The sequence below is a fragment of the Rhamphochromis sp. 'chilingali' genome (assembly GCF_963969265.1).
Source record: "Rhamphochromis sp. 'chilingali' genome assembly, chromosome: 22".
Taxonomy (NCBI): domain Eukaryota; kingdom Metazoa; phylum Chordata; class Actinopteri; order Cichliformes; family Cichlidae; genus Rhamphochromis; species Rhamphochromis sp. 'chilingali'.
The window spans coordinates 19,303,513-19,327,244 of NC_137950.1; the positions used below are offsets into that span (position 1 = coordinate 19,303,513).

Consider the following 23,732-nt stretch of genomic DNA (forward strand, 5'->3'; position numbering starts at 1 on the left):
TCTCCAGTCAAGATCAATACGCTACGATTTAATTTCACGAGACAAGATAAAAGCAAGGTAGCATTTGAATTCGCCTTTCATTGTGATGATACATATCATCTGTGGCCTTACGTGCTGAAAAGACCTCAGAGGGATCCGACAATAGATGAATAGCCTTGGGCTATCTATCCTTTAGAGCCCCTCTGACTGCCTGGTGCTGTCATTAGTGCCAGGCCTGTTTAAGAACTGTAGTCTGTGGGTGTCACATGAAACCTTGTGACTGACATATTTTCCATGAAAAAAGGAGCGTAGAAAAATGTTCTTTCAGATGCTCTTTGTAATGCACTGCTTAATCCAACAAGTACTGGTTTTCTTCCTAAAGCACAGGTATCTGTACTTTCTTCATCAAAGCTTTGTTAAAGCTACATTAATGACTATATTTATGTCCCTAAGAGGTTAAATTGATATGTGTAATGTGAAAGAGATTATTTGATTATGCTTATAGTTATAAACCAACAAAGGATTATCACCTGACTGGAGATCCCTGCAGAGTATTTTTATACCGTCCGGCAAGTTGTTTTGGTTTCATTACTCTTATGATGAGCAGGAAGCTAGTCTGTATGTTACCCTCCCAACACTAAGCAACAAATATAATATATAGCTGTTCGATATAACGATATATATCGGATTACGATATAAAAACGTCTATCGTTTCATTTTAGATTATCGTTTAATTTCGTGGTGTCGCAAAATAAACTGTTTACGGCAATATTTTTTCATCGTTTTGATGGTCACTGTAGTGGCTATATTAATTTCTTAAAGTTCTCTCTTTCTCTTATATAACCACACTACGGACTGACAAGCGCCTGTTTTTATGCTGGTCTATAAAGCTCTGAATGGTTTAGGACCAAAATACATCAGTGACCTCCTGACCCAGTATGAACCATCCAGATCCCTCAGGTCATCTGGATCTGGTCTTTTATCAGTTCCCAGAGTCATAACCAGACACGGAGAAGCTGCATTCAGCTTTTATGCTCCTTATATCTGGAACAAACTCCCAGAAAGCCTCAGATCAGCTGAAACACTCAGTTTATTTAAATCCAGGTTGAAGACTCACCTATTCTCAGCTGCATTTGAATAAAGCACCAAATCCACACTTTTAAGCTTAAATTTCAAAACTTACATTTAACTACTGATTTTATCTATTGTTCTGATTTTATCTGTTTTGATTTTATATACTGTTTTGTTTGTTTGTTAATTAGTTTGTTTGTTTGCTTGTTTTAATCAATTTTAAATCATGCTTTTTATTTGTTTTTGTTTCTAATGTCTCTGTAAAGCACTTTGAATCACCTTGTTGTTGAATTGTGCTATACAAATAAACTTGCCTTGCCTTATGCGTTGTGGTTAACAACAACGACGGTAACAGCGTCGCGTGTCCACTTGTTTATGTTCCACATAAACCTTTCACAATAAAGCTCAAGATCCTGTTGAGACTTTTCAAAATAAACTGAATCACGTGAAAGAGCAGATTATTTACGGATGAGAATTAAAAAAAGAGCCGCCAGGTGCTAAAAAATAAACGTTAGACTCAAACGTTAGAACAGGCTTTTCCCTGCAGCACGCCGTGTAATAAATACTCACAAAGAAAACGGCGGCCGTTACAACTTATGTCTAAAAATGTATAGTTTCATGCATCGGTTAAAACACTTGACTCCAGCAACATGACGCACAGCTGGAAACACTTCCCGCAAGTCGAGCTGCCCGAGATTCACAGAATTTACAGAAAATGTTACATCTTTGTGATTTATATCGTTATCGAACGATAGAATTCTTATATCGGGATATGAGATTTTGGTCATATCGCACAGCCCTATAGCAAATATCAACAAAGTTAGCAGCTAGCTGCTGAACATCTTGGAATAGTTTGCTGGAAAATAGCCTTAAGATTTCCCTCGCCCAGAGACCCAAGTACAGCTAACAGGAGAGTAACTCTTTGAGTCATCAAGTGAATGCAAACAGTTTCTCTGTATTTACTAGTTGTGAATACAGGCAATCATTTTCCTACTCCTTAATCATAACCAGGTCATTCTGATTCCCATTGTGTCAGAACTGCTGGTGTCTCACAGATGCACACAACATGGCCTTTGGCATTGACGCAATGATGCAATGGATTCAGTTCAGCGGAGAGCTCTGGCACCCATTGTTCTAGGTCTAAAACTACCTAAAACTAATCAGAAAACCATAGAACACATGAAAGAAAGGTTGAAAGAAATCTGGACAATATGTGGGAGGACACGGGTCATAGAGAGAGGTTTGAAAGTGAGGAGCAGAATCTTGTAATGTATTGGTAAAGAACTCTGAACCATTGGAGCTGGATGAGGAGGGGTGTTATATAATTGGTGGACTTGATGCAGGTGATGATGTTTCCTGTCAAATTCGGTACCATTTGGAGCAGATTAAGATGTTCATTGAGGAAACCAGAGAGAACGACATGACAGGTGACCGGGGCATAAACAAGAACTTGTGTGTTGTGTTGAAAAAGGAAAGGGTATGGGCCGTCTTGTTGTCCTAATTGTTATGTAGGCTGAATGTGAGACATTATTGATGTAAATAATAGAGTATTATCCCTAATGACATAAAGACTTTTAACACTGGGGGAGGCATGGACTGAAGATCTGTGAAGGAAGCAAAAGGGTGTATTTTGGACAATAGTTCTTTGAACCAATGAGGATAACATGACTTGAATTGCTCTTTTAATTTAAGGTCATCATTTGTCATCTAGCAAGCAATAGCGTAGAGACAACGCTAAAGAACCCCTTTGGTGTCAAACCTGAAGGCATTAATTTTCAACATGTAGGGTTACTGTTGTGTTGAATGCATCAGGTGGCTGCCCCTCCGTGAGCCTGGTTCTGCCAGAGGTTTCTTCCTGTTAAAAGGGAGTTTTTCCTCCCCACTGTCGCCAAAGTGCTTGCTCATAGGGGGTCATATGATGGTTGGGCTTTTCTCTGTATCTACTATACAATATAAAGCGCCTTGAGGCGACTTTTGTTGTGATTTGGCGCTATATAAATAAAATTGAATTGAATTGATAAAGCATAGTTTAAACCAAGCCTAAACCTAACCAAGTAGTTTTTGTGTTTAAACTAAACCGAGCGGTGATTACAGTTTGTTGTGTTTTGTTGGCGTTTAACATTTGGCTATTAAAGAAGCTATCTGTATTTTTATGGTGAGGGAATTTATATGTGTAAAAACCCAAAGACAGATAGCTCCTTGTGGTACCTACCTCATAATCTTAGGTGAGGAGTTTGGAGAATTCCTCATGCCTCCATTACGTTGCTTTTTTTTGGGTGATAGTGCTGATTGTTGGTCCTCTTGAACTGCAACAAAATGCCAAAGAAACAGCATGATGGCGGGAAATGATCAGAAGTCGAGCAAAGATCCACACAGCAGAGACAACAAAAGAACAGCACAGCACAATTTGAGGTCAGTGAATTCAAAGAGATAATATACATACAGGGACAGAGTGGAAAGAGGTCGGGTGAACAAGATGGAGTGGGACAGGACAATTTAACCAGTGGGTAGCAGGAAACAGTCCAATGTTAGCATAATGCAGACAGGATACATTAGCACATCATTGGCATGGTTGTGTATGGAGATGCAAACATGCAGTAGTGCCATTATCAACCATCATGCCATTTGCTGAAGTTTAATCTGGGAAGCTTTATTTACCATACGCACTAATCCATTGAACTGCTGTAATCCACCTGTCAACAGTTTTATCATTCAGATAATGTAGCACCACAAATAAGTTGAGGGCTGTTAAGAGGGCTGTGATTTCGTAATCATAGATTACTGTACTACAGATAGACCTAGACTCGCATCACTGTTGCTCACACTAATCACTCATGTTCTCATTTAATTAAGGTAATAACCTATAAATATTAAGCATCTAAGACTACAAGCAAAGGTGCTTTGAGTCAGTGTTGAATCCTGGATTTCTGGTCTTTGTTCGTCTTGAGAGTGGTGCCCTTGGCTTATACAATTAGGTTGGTCCTTGTGCCAGAGTGATTTATGTACAGCTGAGATGCCCTTTGGACATTGTCTTTATCACTTCAGCAAACTGCACTGAGCTCTTCATAGGGAACGAGTTATAACTTTTACCCCCGAGTAAAGTAATCAGGCAAATATTTTTACAAGCTAATATCGCAGCTGCAGAAAACAACTCTACTCTGTGGCAGTCGCTGGTAAAATAAATACAAGCAGCAAGAAAAGTGTTTCACTAATAGCACTTTAACAGCCATCGTTCACTGGGAAAAGATTGTTACAGGTCATGGAAAATACACTCGGGTACCTTATAACTGATGGTTCAAGCTGTGAACTGTTTCTTTCTTTTTAGTCTTTTCTGTCTTTCTTTCTTTTTTATACAAAGAAACTGCAATTGCTTTCATTAAAATTAATAAAGTCCCAAAGATCTTGCTCCTCCGCCGACGAACACATGATTTCAAGCACCGCTAGCATGTCGAAGACTGACAACATAATGGAAAACGTTGAAGAAGGGAGGGGGCTTTCCAGTCGAGAGGGATGCTCCAACACACTGGCCCTTCACATCTCGCTCGGCCTGTTCAATATTTAATGTTTCACAGCTGACAGCTGCACACACTGGGTCATTAGTAAGGAATGCTACACATGCAACCACTCCAGACTGGCAAGCACATGCTTTGGTTGTGCTGTTGTTGAGTGCAGGCCTGCCAAACACGCTGAGGGTAAGAGGGATGTGGGGGGATGTGGCCCTTACACTGCCTCTGACTGAGTGTGGCGTTACTGGAGTGACCGGGGTGGTATCTGTATTTCACCGGCAGGCTACGGGCTCGCTGGAGCCGGCTGACCTCTTCTGTCACCCCTGGCGGGCGGCCTACCTGGCCTGAGTCCTCGGAGCCCACGAAGCTCAGTCTCAGAGCAGAGGGCTCAGCGGGGGGCAGCAGGCTTCCCTTGCGGTTGTTTACCAAACGGACCGATAAAGCAGCAACTCCGCTACGGGGCCCCTTACAGACCTCACTGGCTGAGGTGTGGTTCAGTTTAGCTGACTTGTACCGATAAGGCTGGATTAAGGGACTGTTGTTTACTGCTAAATGAAGAGGAGTCAAAGTCAGCAGCTATACAATACTTATGTTTTTTTTCTTCAGGTGTTAGTTCACTCAAATCACAGAAAACACAGTTCCCCTCTTAATTCTTTGGATATCTGTCTCTTTGGGTAGTATTTGCAGAAGGTTTGAAGAGACAGTGCAAAACTAGGGAATAAAATTTCATTTGTGATGCTAAGAAACACTGAAAAACAAACTGACAAATGATATTACCGTGGTCTGGGATAATCTTCATACCATACCGAAGAATAGAAACAGCTCGTAGTGGATGCTGTAGAAACATAGCTGGCGTTTTTCTAATCTTATTTTAATGCCGTGAGAACCACGATAGGAAAAAAAAGCTAAAGTTATCTAAATGAGAAAGCAGAATATGGCACTTTCTTTATGATTTTAGCAAACTAATCCTTTAATTCTTGAAGCTAAACACAAGGTAGGATTTGATTTAAACTGACTTCCGTAAGACCAGCAGTGTGTATGTTAATAAAACATCTTGTGACTCTTATCATAATTAAAGGACAGTCACTGGTTTAGGGGGGTAATTCTTTCTGGCACAAGAATGCTAATGGCTGAATAATTTAAAAAAAAGCTCATTTTTATTTAACACCACTTAACCACTTCCTGTAGCCACCAATGAAAAGCTGGATTTGACGTTTACTTTGATATTTATAATAAACATGAATTAATAAATATGCTTTCAGGTGTTTTAGCAATTGTTATGCTACCAGAACAAGGAGGTGACAGTGTGAATCAGCAGCCACTAGCTGCTACATGCAGTTTATGCCTGATGAAGGAGGGAGGAATGAATTCGATATACATTTTAATACTAGCGATATAATAGCGGTGAGGCTGGTAAAGATAAAAAGAGACAGAAGAGCTGTGTTTTCCTTAGTTCAAAAATGTCTGGGAGCTAAAACCGGAGAAGAGAGATGATTATTTCAACAGTCAGCTGTCTAGCAGATTATCCTTCCTGCTCCAGACCTCCACTATTCATCTGCCCCACGTCAAACATGCACAGCACTTCTCCAGGACAATGCAATGTGGCAGATTTGCTGCCTATCACAGATCCTGTTAAAGTGGACTACCCACTAGTTTCACACTCCTGTAAGCGTTGGACGAGAGCTGAGAGAGTTTAAGATCGGCTTTTTGCATTTTAATATGTTTTACTCAATTATGCGAGGCTGAAATGCTTTTCTTGCATACATTTAATTTGAATGTTTTTAAGTGATTTTGTCCAGACTTGGTTTATCCACAGTCATGGTGAAGATGCCATGAGTGTGCTGCTGAGCCCTAACTCATACCTAACACAAAGAATCAACTCAAAACTGTTTCCTAATGCTATGCATAAGACACACAGTCATGGATGATGATGATAGACTGGACAGTGAAATACAGCAGGTCAGGGACAGCTCAAATATTAATAGCTGACAATGCACAAATGGAGGGGTTAGACACAAGTGAGTCGAGAGAAAGAGAGAATGGAAATCAAAACTTACTTGATTTGATATATCCATTATAGCTATTTTTAGCTGAGAAAAATGCAGAGACGGATGAGAGGTTACAGAGAAGAACAGGTCGTAATGAGAGCAAATTATAAGTGACGACTGTGAACGGAAAGCTGAGGGATTTCTCTTGAAGGCACTTAAAAAAAATTGAGGCCGTGGAGACAACACGGACAAAGCAATGAGAAGTAAAACAGGTCGGTTAGAAATCTGATTTTCAGAGATGTGGGCAGTAATTTAAGAGTAGCTCGCTCTATGTTTGTAGTCATCTGCTAAATATCTACGGTGTCACTCTAAGCAGTGATTTGGCTATTTTCAAGTCAAAAGAGGACCAGATATCTTGGCTACCTTTAAGTTTAGATGAAAAGCTTCTTTACTCCCATTAAGAATTTAAGACTGAAATATTACCACGTTTGTGTGACTGATAATTATTTATTATTAGCAGTTATTTAGTATCAGTTATTATAGCTGCTCATATTTACCCTCCAGTGAAGGCTAAATGTAAGTTTAGCAGCATTAAGTGAATACTCAAGTGAGAAGCAGGTTTTTATATATCATATATTTTCAGCTTGACATGTTCAATCAAAAACACCTACAATAAACTCACCAGCGCACAAAACTTAAGAAGCGTTACTGTCTTATTTTTGCCTACCCATGCCTGAGACAACCTGCACAGATGTGTGTAACGTTCGGTGAGTCCCACACATGCTCATTAGTAACTTATTTCAACCCCTTGCTTACATTAAAGGTCACGCATTGAGCTTAAGGCAGGACAGTGACAGCAATGTTCAAACAGGGACTGTGCTGGTCCTGGCATCTGTCGCCTGCAATCGGAGGGCGCGAGCAGAGTCACAGGACTAACAGGCTAGCATCTGTCCCACAACGAGAGAAAAGGAGAGGGGCGGGGGCACTCGGCTGCCTGGTGGTTAGAAACTGTCAGGCTGAGTTTCATGACAACCGGTAGCACTCCAAAAATGAAAATGCAAACATAATTTCCACGTCAGGCCGCATAAGGCCTCGCTCCACGCATCTCCCGCACCGTGTCGACAGCAACTCTGGAGCTCTTGCTCGAGCTTTTCTAGCCAGGCCACGCTCACAGCACACAACCCTGGGAGACACACTGAGGGGTAAAAACGCCCAGACATGTTCAGCTATACGAATGGTTTTTGATCAAGAGTCATTCACTAAAAATTTATGACAGTCTGCAATGTTTTCCAGCAAATTGTATCAATGCTCTGCAACCTCAGACACATTCTTCGTGCCTCCTGCGACACATCAGTACGATTTAACATACCCCCCTGGCTTAAAAAGGGAAATCACACTTGAATTAGGAATTCATATGCAGTTCAATTCTGTTAAAGTCCGCTTGTTAAACTCCAATATGATCCAGCACTCTTCTACCGTCTTTTATTCCTCTTATATTCCAACTCTACTGCTTTGTGTTCTCAATTTAATCACAAATCAGCAAAAACAACCAATAACTTTGTCTGCTTTGCAGATTTTTCCCCCAGTTCCTGTTCAAGCTGTTGATTATAATTTAATAAAACCCATATGTTAACCTCAATATGTACTGTAATAGTCATCATCACAATATCCCCTCAGGTGCTCTCAAGAGCATTATTTACTAAAAAAAGAAAAGAAAAATTAATCGTCGGAGACGTCTACATTTACAAATACCTCAAATCCTATCCTGTTCACCCATTTCTCCAGGGTACAGTGGTGAGATATTATTTGATATTATTTTTTTTAATGTTATGTTATGTCTCCAGTGACATCATTGTAAGATTTAGACAGTCCTATCAGAATAATTATTTGGGAAAATGCACAGTAACTGTGTATTGTGAGATTTTTTGCAGGGATGCACAGCTGTACATTGTTCATGGCTTTGACTTTTTTCTAATATATTTATGAGGTCACTGGAGGGAAACAAATACTGCTGTACGCAGCAAAAGGTTTGCATTAGTGACTGTCAATCTAATTTTAAACTACGTTTCAATTTGAATTCACGTTCTCTTGACAAAACACCAGCAAAACAATAGACCAGCATGCTTCACTGCAAAACGTAGCAACAGACAGAGAAGAGCACCAAAAATCAGAAAGCTAAAACACCAAAGCATCTGTGACGGTGACAACATGGGTGCTTAAATTTGAAAGCACACAGAAGTAAAGACACACGGTGCATGTTACAACACTGAAGAGCACATGTCATGGCGACAACTTACAGGCACGTAAAGTGGCTGAGCAATCATTAACAGAGACAGCAGAGAGTGGGATGTCCCGTTGAGGGGAGTCCATGTTACAACGCACATTAACCGGCATGCAAGAGCAGTCCCGCTCTGAGCGACCGCAATCAAAACAACATGCCAGTTTCATTTTCTTGTAGGCAGGCTTCTTGGCTACAGTCAAGGGTTCATATGGGAGGAGAGGAAGAGCAGGTTAATGTTGAGGGTCATTCTGAGGGAAGAGGGGATAGAGGAAGAACAGGGCATGGAGGACGGCTGCTGCTGGGATGTACAAGATTAACCTTTGTTGTGCCGCTTACACTAGTATTGGCATCCTGTAAACCGACACCCTTTCCCCTCACGTGAACATGACCACGTGACCTCAAATATGGTTTCTTTAACCTTTTCAGACTTTTTGGAGACTTTTACCCAACAAAATCCTAATAATGCTAACACAGATTTAGCTTGTTTGGGCTTAGTGTCACTTTACTATGTGATGAAATGTTTTTCTATGTTCACTAATTAACTTGCTAATGAGCCAAGCATGAACATCAAATGGCAAATTTGGTCTTACAAAGGCCAATCTTGGCCCAAGGATAACATAAGTGGAAGTTAAAGACACATAATGCATGTTTAATTGGAATAAATAAAACATTTATATATGCACAATTTGATGATTTATAGCTTTTTTTTTTTTTGCAGAAACCTTGGCTATGTGTCATGGATCTGGATTCTTCTCTTAGAGCCACTGAGTCATATGAAATATAAGGACAATAATATTTCATTTTACAGCTCTTAAATATTTACATTTGTTACTAATGCTTATTAAGAACAGGAGATGACAGAAATCTCCTAAACAAAAGACTAAAGGTGCTGGTATTTTACAAAAACAGTATCACTTCTACAAAAACCTGCAAGTGCCTTCAGAAAAGACAAAAAGAAAAAAAAAAACCACTTGAAAGCGTTTATAGTGCATAAAAGCACACATAAGTTAGATGATCCATATTCCATGACAGATTTGCTATTTTTTCCTGAAATATTTCTCCTAAAAGATATGCACACATCTCTGCGGATTACGTCACTTTAGTATGGATGCCAATTTTTTCCCATAATATAAAAAAGTGGTAAGGAGTAATAAGGATAAAGGTTTTCCAGTCTTCATCCCAGTCTGTTTCTCACTGTGGTCTTTGTGCAGGGGTCTTGTGCTTAATAAAGGGCAGCAGGGCCATCTGGTGGTGATGTGGTGAATTACTAACTCAAGTAGGCATGAAAGCTGCAGTGTTTACGTGTGAGCAAAAAAAAATAAATCTACTTCTGCTCTGGAATTTTTTTGCAAAATCTATACTGTTGCTAATTTCTTTTGAAAGCTATAAAATTCTATCAAAAGAACGAACAAAAAACAACGTGCACATGACAACAACAAGAGATCCAGGCAGCATCAACCATTGTACATGCAACATTTAGAGTACATTCAAACAGGTCACTTTAATCTGAGGTACACTAGCACGCTGTGTTTTTGAAGGGGAAACAAATCCACATTACTCACAATATATCACTATTAAGCAGATTTTTAAAGAAATGTGTGCCAAGTTCCCAAGCAGCAGGAAAAGAATACATCACATGTCAATGTTAGGTGTTAGCTTTAATACTAGAGACAAACTGTGGTTTATCCAAGCAGAAGAACATGTAGCACGCGATGTTTATAAGGTTTTAGAAACACGTGATCCGTCCAGGTACCTGTGGTGTTAACAGTCTCTCTGAATGCCTGTTAACATCACAAAGTTATCAACAGTGAACACAGCTACTATACAGAAAACAAACAAAATGCACATTTAGACTGAACTAAGAGGTCTACTATGTGTATTTATAAGAGCTGGGAATCACATGGAAAAGATAGAATGCTATAAACACTATGTAAGAGTGTGTCTGTTAGAAGAGACGTCAATCTGAAACACTCTGAAGGAATCAGTTCATCCAAATCCATCCAAAAAACATACATTTTGAAGGATATCTGAAACCTCAGCATGGAAAAACCAAAACTATTTGCATGATGAGAAAGTTGGAAAGCATTTTTTCATGTAATTTGGGGGAACTGACCCTTAAATGAGAGCAGGTATTCATCTCATACAGAGATCCAAACATGTAGTTCTACATGGGGAAACTGGAGTGCTTCAGTTTGTTTTGGCTGCAGAAAGAAATCTGATCTTTCTACATGCACAACTTACAAGGCTTCATTTCAAGGAATAATTAATGTAAGAAATAAGTGGTTGGGACAAATGGCTATGTATAGTAGGTCATGTAAATACACTGTCACCCAGCTACTCGAATGCTAACTCATTATATTTCAGTTTCATCTGAGCAAAAAAATAATGGGATCAATCTAACTTAGATCTTGTGTTTGCATGCAATCACACTTACATTTCTTGCATCCACATTTCTTTATCCTTTTGGGATCAGTTATGTCATCGTGGCAGGCCTTACAATAAAACAGTGCCCTGCGGAAGAAAATCAAGAACAGCATGAGTGCTCAATAAATTGTTTACACATATTTTGTCTTTACTATGGCTGCACAACATCTGCAACAAGTCATTTTAATTTGTGTGCAATCAGTTTATTAACAAAAACTTAATGAAGCATCCAATGCATTTGTCAATGTTTAATGTGCCAAAAGTTGAGCAAAGAGTGTGCAGCTCTATGAGAAGTTCAGGACCAGTTTTAAATTAAGCTTTGATATTTCATAAGGGCGCTGCAGTTTGTCTCATTCTGTGCCCTCATAAATCTTCTGATCCCCTCTGGCAGGTAACATCACCATCCAACCTCGACCATATGTACCTTTAATCTGTCTTTGAATGTTATCTTTGTCCAAGCAATGAGCAGATACAAGCTAACAGCCAACATTCCTCTTTGGCCTCAGCAGTGCAACTCAAGGATCCCTGAACTGCTGATAAATCACTTCAGTCTGGTCAATTAAACATGCAAAATATGGCATTTTTTCTAAGAGCAAACACAAAAGCCAATATACACTTACTGGCCGATTTGTTAGGTGCACCTGTTCAATTTCTCCTTAATGCAAATATCTAATCAGCAACTGCATGCATTTAGGCCTGAAGACATGGTTGGCCCTGCTAAAGTTCAAACTGAGCATAAGAAATGGGAAAGAATGTGACTTTGAATCTTGGTGTTGGTCCCAGATGGATGGATTTACTGTCCTACTGGGATTTTCCCACAGTCTAGGGTTTACAGAGAATGGTCTAAAAAGGTGTATGGCAGTTCTCTGAGAGAAAATGCCTTGTTGATGTCCGATATCAGAGTGGCCAGACTCCTTCAAGCTGGAAGGTGACAGCAAAGGTGCATCTAGCAGCCATTAGAAGCTCAAACCATCTCAAACTGCTTTCTTGAACAAGACATTGAGTTCAATCTACTCAAGTTGCCTTACGATTTCATCATGGACGTGTGACCAAGAAATCTGCAACAACTGTGTGATGCTATCATGTCAACATGGGCCAAAATCTCTGAGGAATGTTTCCAGTCCCCTGTTGAGTCTATGCCATGAAGAATTCTGAAGGCAAAACAGGGTCTAACCTGGTACTAGAAAGGCGTTCCTAATAAAGTGAATGAGTATATTTGTAAGCTCTGGCAACATGTAGGTAATACTAACAAAACAAGCGTTTGCAATTTTCCTACATGTAATAGCTCAAGATACAGAAACCGTATGACATGCAGACCAACAAAGGCACTATTGCAGAAACAAGAATTTAATCAAACGATTGAATCTCAGGTCTCATTCATTACCTCTTTACTTCTTTGGCATCGCTGGCAATAAAGAAACCCAAGGTCCCCTCCTGCATTTTCACGTGGTTTCCAGGGTTTATCAGGGTGCTGTGAGGATTTGTAGACCAAAGATGTCAAAGCAGAAAGTTATATCACAGAATTTGCAAGGCTTTGCACTAATCACCGCGTCTGGGATTAGTTTTCACAACTCATTTGGCAGGATAGCCCCTGTTTATTTAATTAAGTTGATGAAAGCAGATAGCACTTCAAAGAGTATAAATGAGCATCAGCGTGTTAGAGAAACTACTAAAACAAAGCTTCTGCTGTGCTCAAAGAAACCAACTGCCACCTTCCCCACTAATTTGTCACGATGTTATCGGAGAGCCCTGTGATGTCTGTGAATAAACCCATTTAGACATCAATTTAGACACATTGTGTAAAGCACTTGTGTTTGCAGTCAAACAGGGAAGCTGATTCACAGTAGCTGAAAGCAAATACTGACACCTGCGTATTAAAGTTTTTGCATGCATGAATTTTAATGCCCCGACTTACCTGCTTTCCCCTTGATCAGACTTGTACTCTATAGCTATCAGCAGCAGCTTTAGCTTCACATAGCAGAGTCTGTAAGGGGGAATAACAATATAATTAGACCTGAGGCACACTAAGTACTTTTAGTTAGTTTGAAATGTTTTAGTTTTACGTACTCGCAAATTACTGGGAAGGACAGACCCACAAAGGCACTGGACAGGTACTCTGTGTACATTTCATTGGCTACTCCTTCAAGGTAATACTTCTGCCATGTATCCTCCTCAATCTACAACAAAATAAAGAAGGTTATACAAAAATATAAAAAGGTGCAAGTTTAAGATCATCACCACCCGCTCACCAGATGCTGCATACGGGCCTCATCTGGGATAACCATTATTATCTATTCAGACTTTGTTTCTTGGCCAACTTTATTTTTGAACTTAATCCAGTGAGCACAGATGGATCAGTGTTAGTTGCAGCTACCTTGATGAAGGACCTCATGGAGAAAAGGTTGGCCAGCATGGTCGAGAGGCCCTGAGCCAGGCAGCTCTGGGCGATGAATCCGAGCTTGAGTTCTGCAAGGCAAATGGCGTCATCTCCCTCCTTCCAGTTCCAGCTTGGGATGTTCAAAAGGTGGGCCTGAGGGGAAGAGGAAAAGGAAGTCAGGCTACAAGGTGCATGCTGTTAGAAACTAAGACAGACAAATGATTCAGTGATGAGATCTTTTCAACATATACTGAAACGTAACTAACTATAACGGAGTAACTAAGTGACTCCAGCAGGCTTTATAGTTGATTAATACAAACCTTATTGTGGTACTGCAACATTTGAGTGATTATCCTGATCTTTGGGTGGTAGTTCTTGATAGATATTACTCTGATAAAGGACAAAAAGAAAGCAATATAAGAATATCTGCAGCGCTTTCAAAAGTTACACAGATTTTTAAAAAAAAAAATCTGATTCACTCTCTTTTTATAGAAATTAAGTATCGTAGTCGACTGTATGCTTTTAACAATTTTAAGTTTGCATTTTATTTTATAGTTTAATATTTTAAACTAAAGGCTCAAGAAAATAGAACAAGAGAGTTGCATAGTAACATATTCCTAGATCCAGCTACAAAATGCTGACTTTCTCTCTGTCTGGGAAGAACTGATGTCAATTTGACTATTACCAGTTCAGCCTGTTCTCCGAATTTACAAACCTACAACTTCTACCAAAAAATAAATAAATCAACCTGGAAAAAGTACCATTGTCAACAATTTCAAATTACTATTCAACCAAATGAGACGTACATACAGAATCTCTCACTGGATAACGGCAAGAGGGTTTTTTTTGAAGTCATAGGGAAGTTGACCTTTAAACCTTTGGATATAAAATGTCACTCTTAGACATTTGTGTGCAGTCATACTCTGCCCAAGCACACAAAAAAGTCCGTTTTTGGCTGGCAGCAAGTTATTTAACCACAGTTGTGAGTAGTTTCTCTTTTCCTAAACCGCATTATTAGCCTAACTAAATGTGGGTTAAGAACGGTCCAGTGCATTATCAAATATACCATCATCGTTAAGGAAGAAATGTGGTTGGAAAACAAAAGAAACCCAAAACTTTATCTACTTGAATTTGATAAGGGAAACAAACATCTGGTGAAATCAAATGGTAAGAAAACAACAGTAAATCTCACGAGTATGTTTAATAGTGAAAATAGCAAAGTGAAGAGAATTCTCTCAGAGACATTGGGACTAAACAGCTGAGTAGCCTTTAAAAAACAATCAGTGAGGATGATTGTTGGACGCTGGAGCAATGGAAAAAGGTCATTTACCATGTTCCAGGATGATCAGCCCATCAGAGAAAGAAGAGAGGTGGCAAAAGTTGTGTTGGGGTGATCCCAACATGCCTAGTGTCCTAGGGTTTTTTTGCCTTTTGAATTTGGAGCTTTTGCATTAATATTTGGATTCATATATTTATTGTGTTTCGAGTTCTTTTCATTGTTGTTTTCCTTTGAGTAGCACATAATATCTGGTTGTTTTCTTTATGACTAGATTCTCAGTTTAGTTTTATCTTTAATACCTTTTAATCTAGTTTCTGTTTCTCGTTATAGTTTATATTTAATTCCTTAAGTGTCATATCATCCCACTGTCACTGTGTCCTTTTGTTTCTTGCTGTTAAGTCTATGTTTTAGGTCTTCCTGTTTTCTTTCAGTAGAATTCTTTCAGTGAATTTTTGGATTCGTTTATTCTCTGTTCTGGATTTTTGATGGACTTTCCTTACTCCACTTAAATAAAAGTTATTTTTGTTATTTATTAAGAGCCACATCGAGTCCTGCATTTGGGTCCTTCTGCCAACACCTTCTGTATGCCTACCGTACACGCCTGTGGGGACAGTGTTATGATCTGGGGTTGCTTCACTTGGTTGCGTCTACATTCAGCAATGTTGCGTGCCCAAAACATGGTCCGGCACGAGACATCATTTTAATACACGGAGTGGTCACCATAGAGTTCAAGGAGAAGGGGACCTTTGACTGTTTGACCACAAAATACAAATCATTTCCTTTGAGTCCTAGTGGACATTTGTGACAAATGAATAAATTTCATGTCCAGGAGAACATATGGGAGAGATGCACAGACAGACAAGACAGCTCTACTATAATGATTATGTATTAATCACACAGTGTTTAGATTAGAATCAAGCTGTGATGATTTCTGCAGCACATTTTAAACGTCTTAACCCTTTTAGATGGAAAAGAAATGTCACATAATGACTCTCCGACTTTTTATAGCTGAGCAATTTAATCTTCAGTGGAAAACCTCCAATCCTCAGACTTCATTATCGAACAGAGCTATTAATAATACAATTTTATTAACCAAATTTTATCTGCCTTGCCCTAAAACAGACTGTTCCCATCACTTTTAAAATATGTTGTACTCTCATATATTATCCACTTGATAATCCCTTAAACCCATAAAAATAAGTGCAGTTTCCACATCCAAAACTACGACTCAATCCACTCCGAAAATGTCTTTTTCTCTCAGAATCCAGCTGAATGTGATTGTTCATAAAACAAATTGAATAAACAATGCAAGCAGGAAAACATAAATCATAAATTATAAACATAAATTTGGTTATGCAGTACCTCATGATGTTGGATGCATCCTCGGCATCGGGGTCAGCGCAGTATTTGTTGGCTAAGATCAAGCAGGCGTCAGCTGATTCAATCTAAAACAAAATTGCAAATTGCAAAGACAAAAATGAACAATCACATCAAGTATTCAGTCAGACGATAACCAACAGTATTACAGAGGAAGAAGTATTGACAGTCAGGTACCTTGACTCTGGCCAGGTCGTGTGGATTTAGGACAGATCCTTGGTAAAACTCTACCTGGGTGAAGTGGCGCTTGAACAAGGCTTCCAGCTCAAGATTAGGGGAAATACTGAGAGACAAAAAACAAACACTCTTAAATCAGAGAACTCTCTAATCTCCTAAAGTTTAGTTTTTTCCTCTTAAACAATGACATTTGCACAAAGTTTTGTACTTACTTATGGAGAAAAACAATTTCTACATTGACATCATCCCTGTCCTTGTGTAGGAAGTCTTTTAGAAAGTTGGATACACTTTCAAGTGTTATGTGACCACAAACCACGATGTGCCTAGAGAAAGGAAGTGCAGAACCATGAGGAAACTCAGAACAAAAGCACACATCTTTCATCTTTTCCATCTTCATCTTTGAGCTGAAATCAAAAGGTAAATGTGAGACGAGGGGCCTGTAACGGACATTTAGGTCAGTGATTTAGAATCTGTGATAAAAACTACGATAGAGGAGGGATGAAATGTATCAGATTATAAAGGATCAGTTTACTTAGAGGAAGATTATGAAATGAGCGCACAGTCTATGTCGATCCCTACATGTCATAAACCCTTTATATAAAGAACCCAGTTCAGATTTTTTTTCCATCTGTGCTTAAAATATCTTTATTAATTAAATTATTCTGTGTAAATTATTTTGTCTTTTGCACCGATTTGCAATAACAGTCACAGCTGGAAATACTGCAGTGGTTCTTAAAGTACAAAATACGCATCAGTATCACTTATTTTCTAATAATCTAGAGTAACAATAAGTAACTCAAAGAAAAACACATACTTTCCCGTAAGAAACAAAAAAAGCAATGATGCCGACAATTTTACCGAGCTTTTAAAATCACCACAATAATAAGAAAAATATTTTTAAAAAATTTTAATAAATGCAAAATAAGCATGATGTGATACTTTTTCTTCTCAATTTATAAACTGCGATTTTAAATTAAAAATGAAAAAAGCACAAGAAGCATATACTTGGTTTAAGAAAACTTCCCAAACCAAGTCTGGTTTCTTTCAAATCGTACCAAAAGCATGCTACCAGAAACCACGACTTTAAACTCTGAGGCATCTAGCAGAATCTCCCTGTCTTTAGGCTAGATCTTATGGCTAAAAAGGTGTTGAAGGAGTAGTTTGGCATTTTGGAGAATACGCTTATTTACTTTCATATCAAAAGAAATATGCCATCATACAATTTGCTTGCCTTCTCCTTAGCTGGGGAAACCAGCAGCCCTGGCTCTAGTTTGAGTTGAAGAAATCAGCACCTCTCAAACTGCTTAAAAAAATGTATTAATTAATTAAACAAATTCATACTGGCTGTAGTTTTTTGTTCGTTTGTTTTTTTCAGAAGGCATTGTGTACTTGCGTGTATTTTTGAGCTGCAATAACATCATTTGTTTTTAATTCTGGTAATTGACGCCTTGATTTTGTGTTCTTTAATTCAATACGTAGTATTATTAGTTAGTGGTACACAATAGCATTCTCTGTTTTAATAAAAAATAACAAAAAACAAGCTCAAATGTAGAATTTTGTGGGCAAGGACAAGAGCTCAGGGTTTCCAATAAAGCACGGGGTACTTGGCTCCGTTCAAATCCGACCTCTCTTAATTAGGAGGAGAACAGAAACACAGCGGTGAGCCTCGGGGTGCCCGAAACTTTCTCCTTTGGAAACAGGAACTGCACTGATTTATACTGCTGTCAGATGGACTGATGGACTGCACCACGCCCTCCATGTATCACTTGCTGGAAAGCACATCGGCTCCATCTCCACTGCACTCAGACAGTAATGCATTTTCCGAGTTGCTCTCACTTGTCTTCATTCTTTTCATATTTGTTGGTATTATAAGCAATAGCACAACAATAAAAACTGCTGCAGAAGTGCAGGCTATAAATTCAGAAGTATAACTTGGTTTTCTGGCTATGTAAGAACATTTACATTTATTGTTATTAAGTATAAATTTATCCTTTTTCATGTATTTTATTTTTTTAGTTTGTTTATGAAAACTATTTTGTTTACTTTATTCTTGAGGCAGTCTTTCTGAAGTAACCATCAGGAAATGTGTTTTGTTTTTGGCATTTCCTCTCTGTAGCACAAACAGGTGCTACAGCTTAAGAAACGTGGTGCAGCTGCATCAATTCAAACTTAGTGCTGGAAGGCTTTATAACCCACTGCCATGTAAGGCTAGCTGTTTTGGAACTTCACTTAATGTGGTGGACCCTCCACACCACTGTGCAATAAGACTGAAAGTGTGTATGGCCTTTATATTGGATGAGGATTTCCTCATCCACACAGGGCCAAAGTGGAAAAAGGAATGAGCTGCCCTACTGCTTACTCAAGGCCAGATCATATTAGCAAAACTGGAGTGCCACACAGTGGGTGCCTCATGCACACCACAAACTACTTGACCTCTCACAGAATAGGCCCAGATACTTCTTGCAACCTGGGTAGCTTCATATTTAAGACAAAAAACAAAAGCACTGTATGTTTTTATTTATTTAAAGGAGACTTATTAAGCTTTTCCTAGTTATTTGTCATATTGTTGCAAAGTTGGATGCTGATGATAAAGGTGGGCAAAGTTTCAAAGGTCAGCATACCGGTATGTGTAATATGTGACACAAAAGCTCAGTTTTTCAGACTATTACAAATATTTCACACAGTGTTTTTTTTTTTTTTTTACTTTTCATTCTGCATGAAGTCATTGAGAGATCTTTAATATGGTCATCTTGGGCACAAAGCTCTAGCTGTGAACACAGAGCTAAAACAGTCTATTTTAGCTAACAAATCAACTGCGGAGCTGCACCAATAACCAATGCCACATAAATGAGAATTTGAACTATGAATCATGTCCAATAATAAAAAACATGGGACAAGAAATGAATGTAAGAGTTCCCTTTTAACTTGAGGCAAGAAAGCTAATAAGAATATTCCCCAAACTGCCAAAGCATATCTTTTAAACTTCGCCTTCAGGGTGTAGGTCAGACTGAAGATTAAGGCCAAGACTGTTGAAATAGCAAAGCATGGAAACATCACAAGTGGAGCAGGGCAATCAAAGTGTTTCCAGGCATACAAAAACTGATCTTAGCAAAAATCACTATGAAGCATGAAGCAATGGTACACGACAAAATGTATGACTTTAGCATTTTCTTCAGTGCTGAAAATGCAGGTGAGCTAAAGTATATGATTTTCTCAGAATTACTCATTGATGCCTAAATGGCTGTCCTTCAACCGAATTATATTATTACTGTATGTTATTATATAATGATAGAACTTTTAAAAATCATAATTATTTCTCACTGTGTGTCCTTGACATCCATATTGGTCTTTCTGTATTATGTTAAGTTAGCTCCAATGTAATTTGTTTTTCTCGTTTTATCTTATTAAGACTGTTTGTCTGACATGAATTGGAGTTTGAGTGATGAAGGAGAGGATGGGTGAACAAAATGTAAAAAAAAAGAGAGAATAATGGAAACACTTGATTAACAAACACACATTTGGCGCACACACACTAACAGTAAGCAGCCTAATTACATCAAAAATAACCAGGATTTTCTCACAGTAAAATGATCAATCATGACAAAACTGTGAAATCTGGAAAGAAGGAAATTGTTCCCACTGTTTTGTTCAGAAATAAAAACTTTTTAATGTTCCTTTTAACTGGGTTGCAACCATATTAGTTAGTCTGTTTCCTAGCAACCTCTAATGTAAGTAACTATTTGTATTGGGGAGGAGAGTCTGTGCATAACAATACCAGTAAAACCTTTAGTCATATCAATCTAGTTAAGCAACATTACTCAAAGTAAAGCATAACTTAGAAAATAGATGAAAATAGTGATTTCCATCCATCCATCTTCATCCGCTTTGTCCGGGGCCGGGTCGCGGGGGCAGCAGCCTAAGCAAAGAGGCCCAGACTTCCCTCTCCCCAGCCACCTCCTCCAGCTTATCCGGGGGAATACCAAGGCGTTCCCAGGCCAGCCGAGAGATATAATCTCTCCAGCGTGTCCTGGGTCTGCCCCGGGGCCTCCTCCCAGTGGGACATGCCTGGAACACCTCACCCAGGAGGCGCCCAGGGGGCATCCTTGTCAGATGCCCGAACCACCTCAGCTGGCTCCTTTCGATGTGGAGCAGCAGCTGCTCTACTCTGAGCCCCTCCCGGATGGCCGAACTTCTCACCCTATCTCTAAGGGAGAGGCCAGCCACCCTTCGGAGGAAGCTCATTTCTGCCGCTTGTATCCGCGATCTCGTTCTTTCGGTCACTACCCACAGCTCGTGGCCATAGGTGAGGGTAGGGACGTAGATCGACCGGTAAATTGAGAGCTTCGCTTTTACACTCAGCTCCCTCTTCACCACGACGGACCGGTGCAGCGTCCGCATTACTGCTGCTGCAGCCCCAATCCGTCTGTCGATCTCCGGCTCCCTTCTCCCATCACTCGCGAACAAGACCCAGAGATACTTGAACTCCTCCACTTGGGGCAGGAACTCATCCCCGACCCGGAGTGGGCACTCCACCCTTTTCCGGCTGAGAACCATGGCCTCAGATTTGGAGGTGCTGATCCTCATTCCCGCTGCTTCACACTCGGCTGTGAACCGTTCCAGTGCGAGCTGGAGGCCCTCACCCGATGAAGCCAACAGAACCACATCATCTGCAAAAATCAGAGATGAGATTCTGAGGCCACCAAAGCGAAAGCCCTCCGCCACTTGGCTGCGCCTAGAAATCCTGTCCATAAAAATTATGAACAGAACCGGAGACAAAGGGCAGCCCTGGCGGAGCCCATCACCCACCGGGAACGAGTCCGACTTATTGCCGGCAATGCGAACCAAGCTCTTGCAACGGTTATATAGGGATCGAATGGCCCGTAGCAATGGGCCAGACACCCCATATTCCCGTAACACCTCGCACAGGACACCCCGAGGGACACGGTCGAATGCCTTCTCCAAGTCCACAAAACACATGTAGACTGGTTGGGCAAACTCCCATGCACCCTCAAGTATCCTGGAGAGGATAAAGAGCACTTTGGCGACAGTGGGAAGGAAAAACTCCCTTTTAACAGGAAGAAACCTCCGGCAGAACCAGGCTCAGGAAGGGGCGGGGCCATCTGAATGTTTTTATGCATTTAAGAATTTTTCTATGTAAAATGTTGATGCTTGAGTTTAGATGTTCTACAAGACAGACAAGAATTAGGGGATAAACTTTACACATAACGGAGTCTTAACCCATCACACTATTGCATTTTACTTTAAATACATAAGTATGTATTAAAACTTTGAATAAACATATTATTTGAATATTATTAAAATGGCTCAACTGACTATAGTTGTGGGGTAACCAGAACTTTATGATGAGTTTGACATAGATACTGCTACTTATTAACATTACATTATTACTTTTTTCCCCTTTTTTTTGAAGTTATATTGCTGCTGTACTGTATTGAACCACGATGACGCAATTTACACTTCAATCCATAAAAGGGATCGCTAAGCTACGTGACCTTTTGAGTCATTGGTATGGAGTCTGCACAGCCTCTCCCCATTTTTGTTACAATGAAACAATTCCCAACAGGATAATCACAGTTTATAACACAGTGAGAGAATCCTACAAATGCCACTATTAAGCATGACAACAGTACATCGATATGATTACACTGAAAAATATCTGCCTTTTCAAGATATTTGTGGCTGTTATTTGAGTTCCTAAAGTCATATTTTCTAAAAAAAAAAAAAATTTGGAAAATCTTTACCAAATCATTATTATTATAAAGTCCTTTTATTATACAGTCAAGGCAAAAAGAAAGTACACCCTCTGTCAATTCTAAAGAATTACATATCAGGGCATAACAAAAATAATATTTAGCCCTTAACATGTTTTAAAGTTAGGCCAATACAACCTGGGATGACACAGTGACATATAACACCATGCCATTATGTATTTATACCCTTACATTTGACTCTAGATAACTTTGGTATACAGGAGTTCATAGCTGACTCAAAGGCTGCAATGTGTCCAGGTTCATGCCTAAAATCATCACTCCTCCACCACCTTTGCTGGACAGTTGGAGCGAGTTGTGGTGCTGTGCATTGTGGCCACTTTGGTCCTCTCTGTCCAAACGATAGAAGACTTGCAGTTTGTTCAGATGCAACTTTGCAAACCCAAGCCTTGCGTCCACAATCTTTTTAGAGAGAAGGGAAGCCATGCAAGTCTTTTTCTAATAGTACTATCACACACTTTAACATTCGCCATGATAACTAAGGCCTGTAGAGTCTGAGAAGTAGCTCTTCTGTTTGTTTTTTGTATTTTGAGCATTGCACAGTGTGACTTGGGGGTGAATTTGCTGGGATGTTCCCTCCTTCATAGATTGGCAGCTGTCTTGGATGTTTCCCCTTCATCCTCACTGCAGAATAATGGACTTCAAATTGTTAGCAGGTGCTTTATAACCCTCCCCAGACTGTTGGGCACCAACAACTCCTCTCTCTCTCATTGCTGATCTCTTGGCGTTGTGTTTACCCACGCCTGAACGGGCCAGACCAGCAAACTGCCAAAACTTCTGCCTCACACTTTTGACCGTTAATGAAGTTCTTGTGATCATCAGCAACCTTGTAATTCCAATGGAAGCTGTAGAAGTGTACCGAGTTTTTCACACACTGCTTCTGCAACTTGGTATGGTGTAATACATTTACTTAGTTTCAGGACCTTTTTTTATCGCCTGTATTTAAAAACTTAGAACTGACAAAGGGCATTCTTTTTACAATAACTGTAAATACTTACTGAAAACAGGTCACTTATTTTATGAAAATGACTTTTAGGACTCCGTAACAGACAATCACTTGCTTAAATGGAGATTTTTTTTTCCAGCGTAAAACCAGACATTCATTTATTCAAAATAAAAAAAAAACTCCAGCAATGACAGCTTGTACACATCTAAAAGCAGCAGAAATAAATACACATTTATCATGGCCAAGTTCTTCAGTCACAGTGTGACTTTAATGCTCATTGAGATCATTACAATTCAAATCATAATCATGTCACCTCTTTATGAGAGGGCCACTTGAGTCACACAAAACCACACCATTACAAATCTGCTGTTTTGTCTGTCTGTCTGTTTGTTTTCTATTTTATTTATTTGTTTGACTTACTTTCTGCCTCTGGTCGAGTTATAACTCCCTCCATATTTCTTCCGATTAAGGATGAGAGCAGCAATTTCTGGCACGTAGCGAGCAAACATGGCCTACATGCATGGAAAAGAAAAAGAAA

General features: G+C 39.5%; 1 protein-coding gene across 8 annotated transcripts in view; it reads right to left on the reverse strand.

The window, feature by feature from the left end:
* Window positions 1–23,732, reverse strand: part of LOC308390961 (calcium-activated potassium channel subunit alpha-1a-like) — a 103,474-nt gene that overhangs the window by 18,026 nt on the left and 61,716 nt on the right. For 3 of the 8 annotated variants that reach the window (XM_080873354.1, XM_080873353.1, XM_080873359.1), the window contains 12 exons: window positions 16,672–16,782; window positions 16,460–16,565; window positions 16,268–16,350; window positions 13,947–14,016; window positions 13,624–13,779; window positions 13,317–13,426; window positions 13,165–13,233; window positions 12,634–12,720; window positions 11,260–11,336; window positions 6,614–6,646; window positions 4,775–5,104; window positions 3,263–3,356 (listed from right to left, as the gene is read on the reverse strand). In XM_080873354.1, the coding sequence (XP_080729480.1) occupies window positions 3,263–3,356; window positions 4,775–5,104; window positions 6,614–6,646; window positions 11,260–11,336; window positions 12,634–12,720; window positions 13,165–13,233; window positions 13,317–13,426; window positions 13,624–13,779; window positions 13,947–14,016; window positions 16,268–16,350; window positions 16,460–16,565; window positions 16,672–16,782 (1,326 nt within the window). Of the gene's footprint in view, window positions 1–3,262; window positions 3,357–4,774; window positions 5,105–6,613; window positions 6,647–8,841; window positions 9,016–11,259; window positions 11,337–12,633; window positions 12,721–13,164; window positions 13,234–13,316; window positions 13,427–13,623; window positions 13,780–13,946; window positions 14,017–16,267; window positions 16,351–16,459; window positions 16,566–16,671; window positions 16,783–23,614; window positions 23,707–23,732 lie in introns of all 8 variants that reach the window. The other 5 variants (XM_080873355.1, XM_080873356.1, XM_080873360.1 and 2 more) reach the window with 5 other exon arrangements.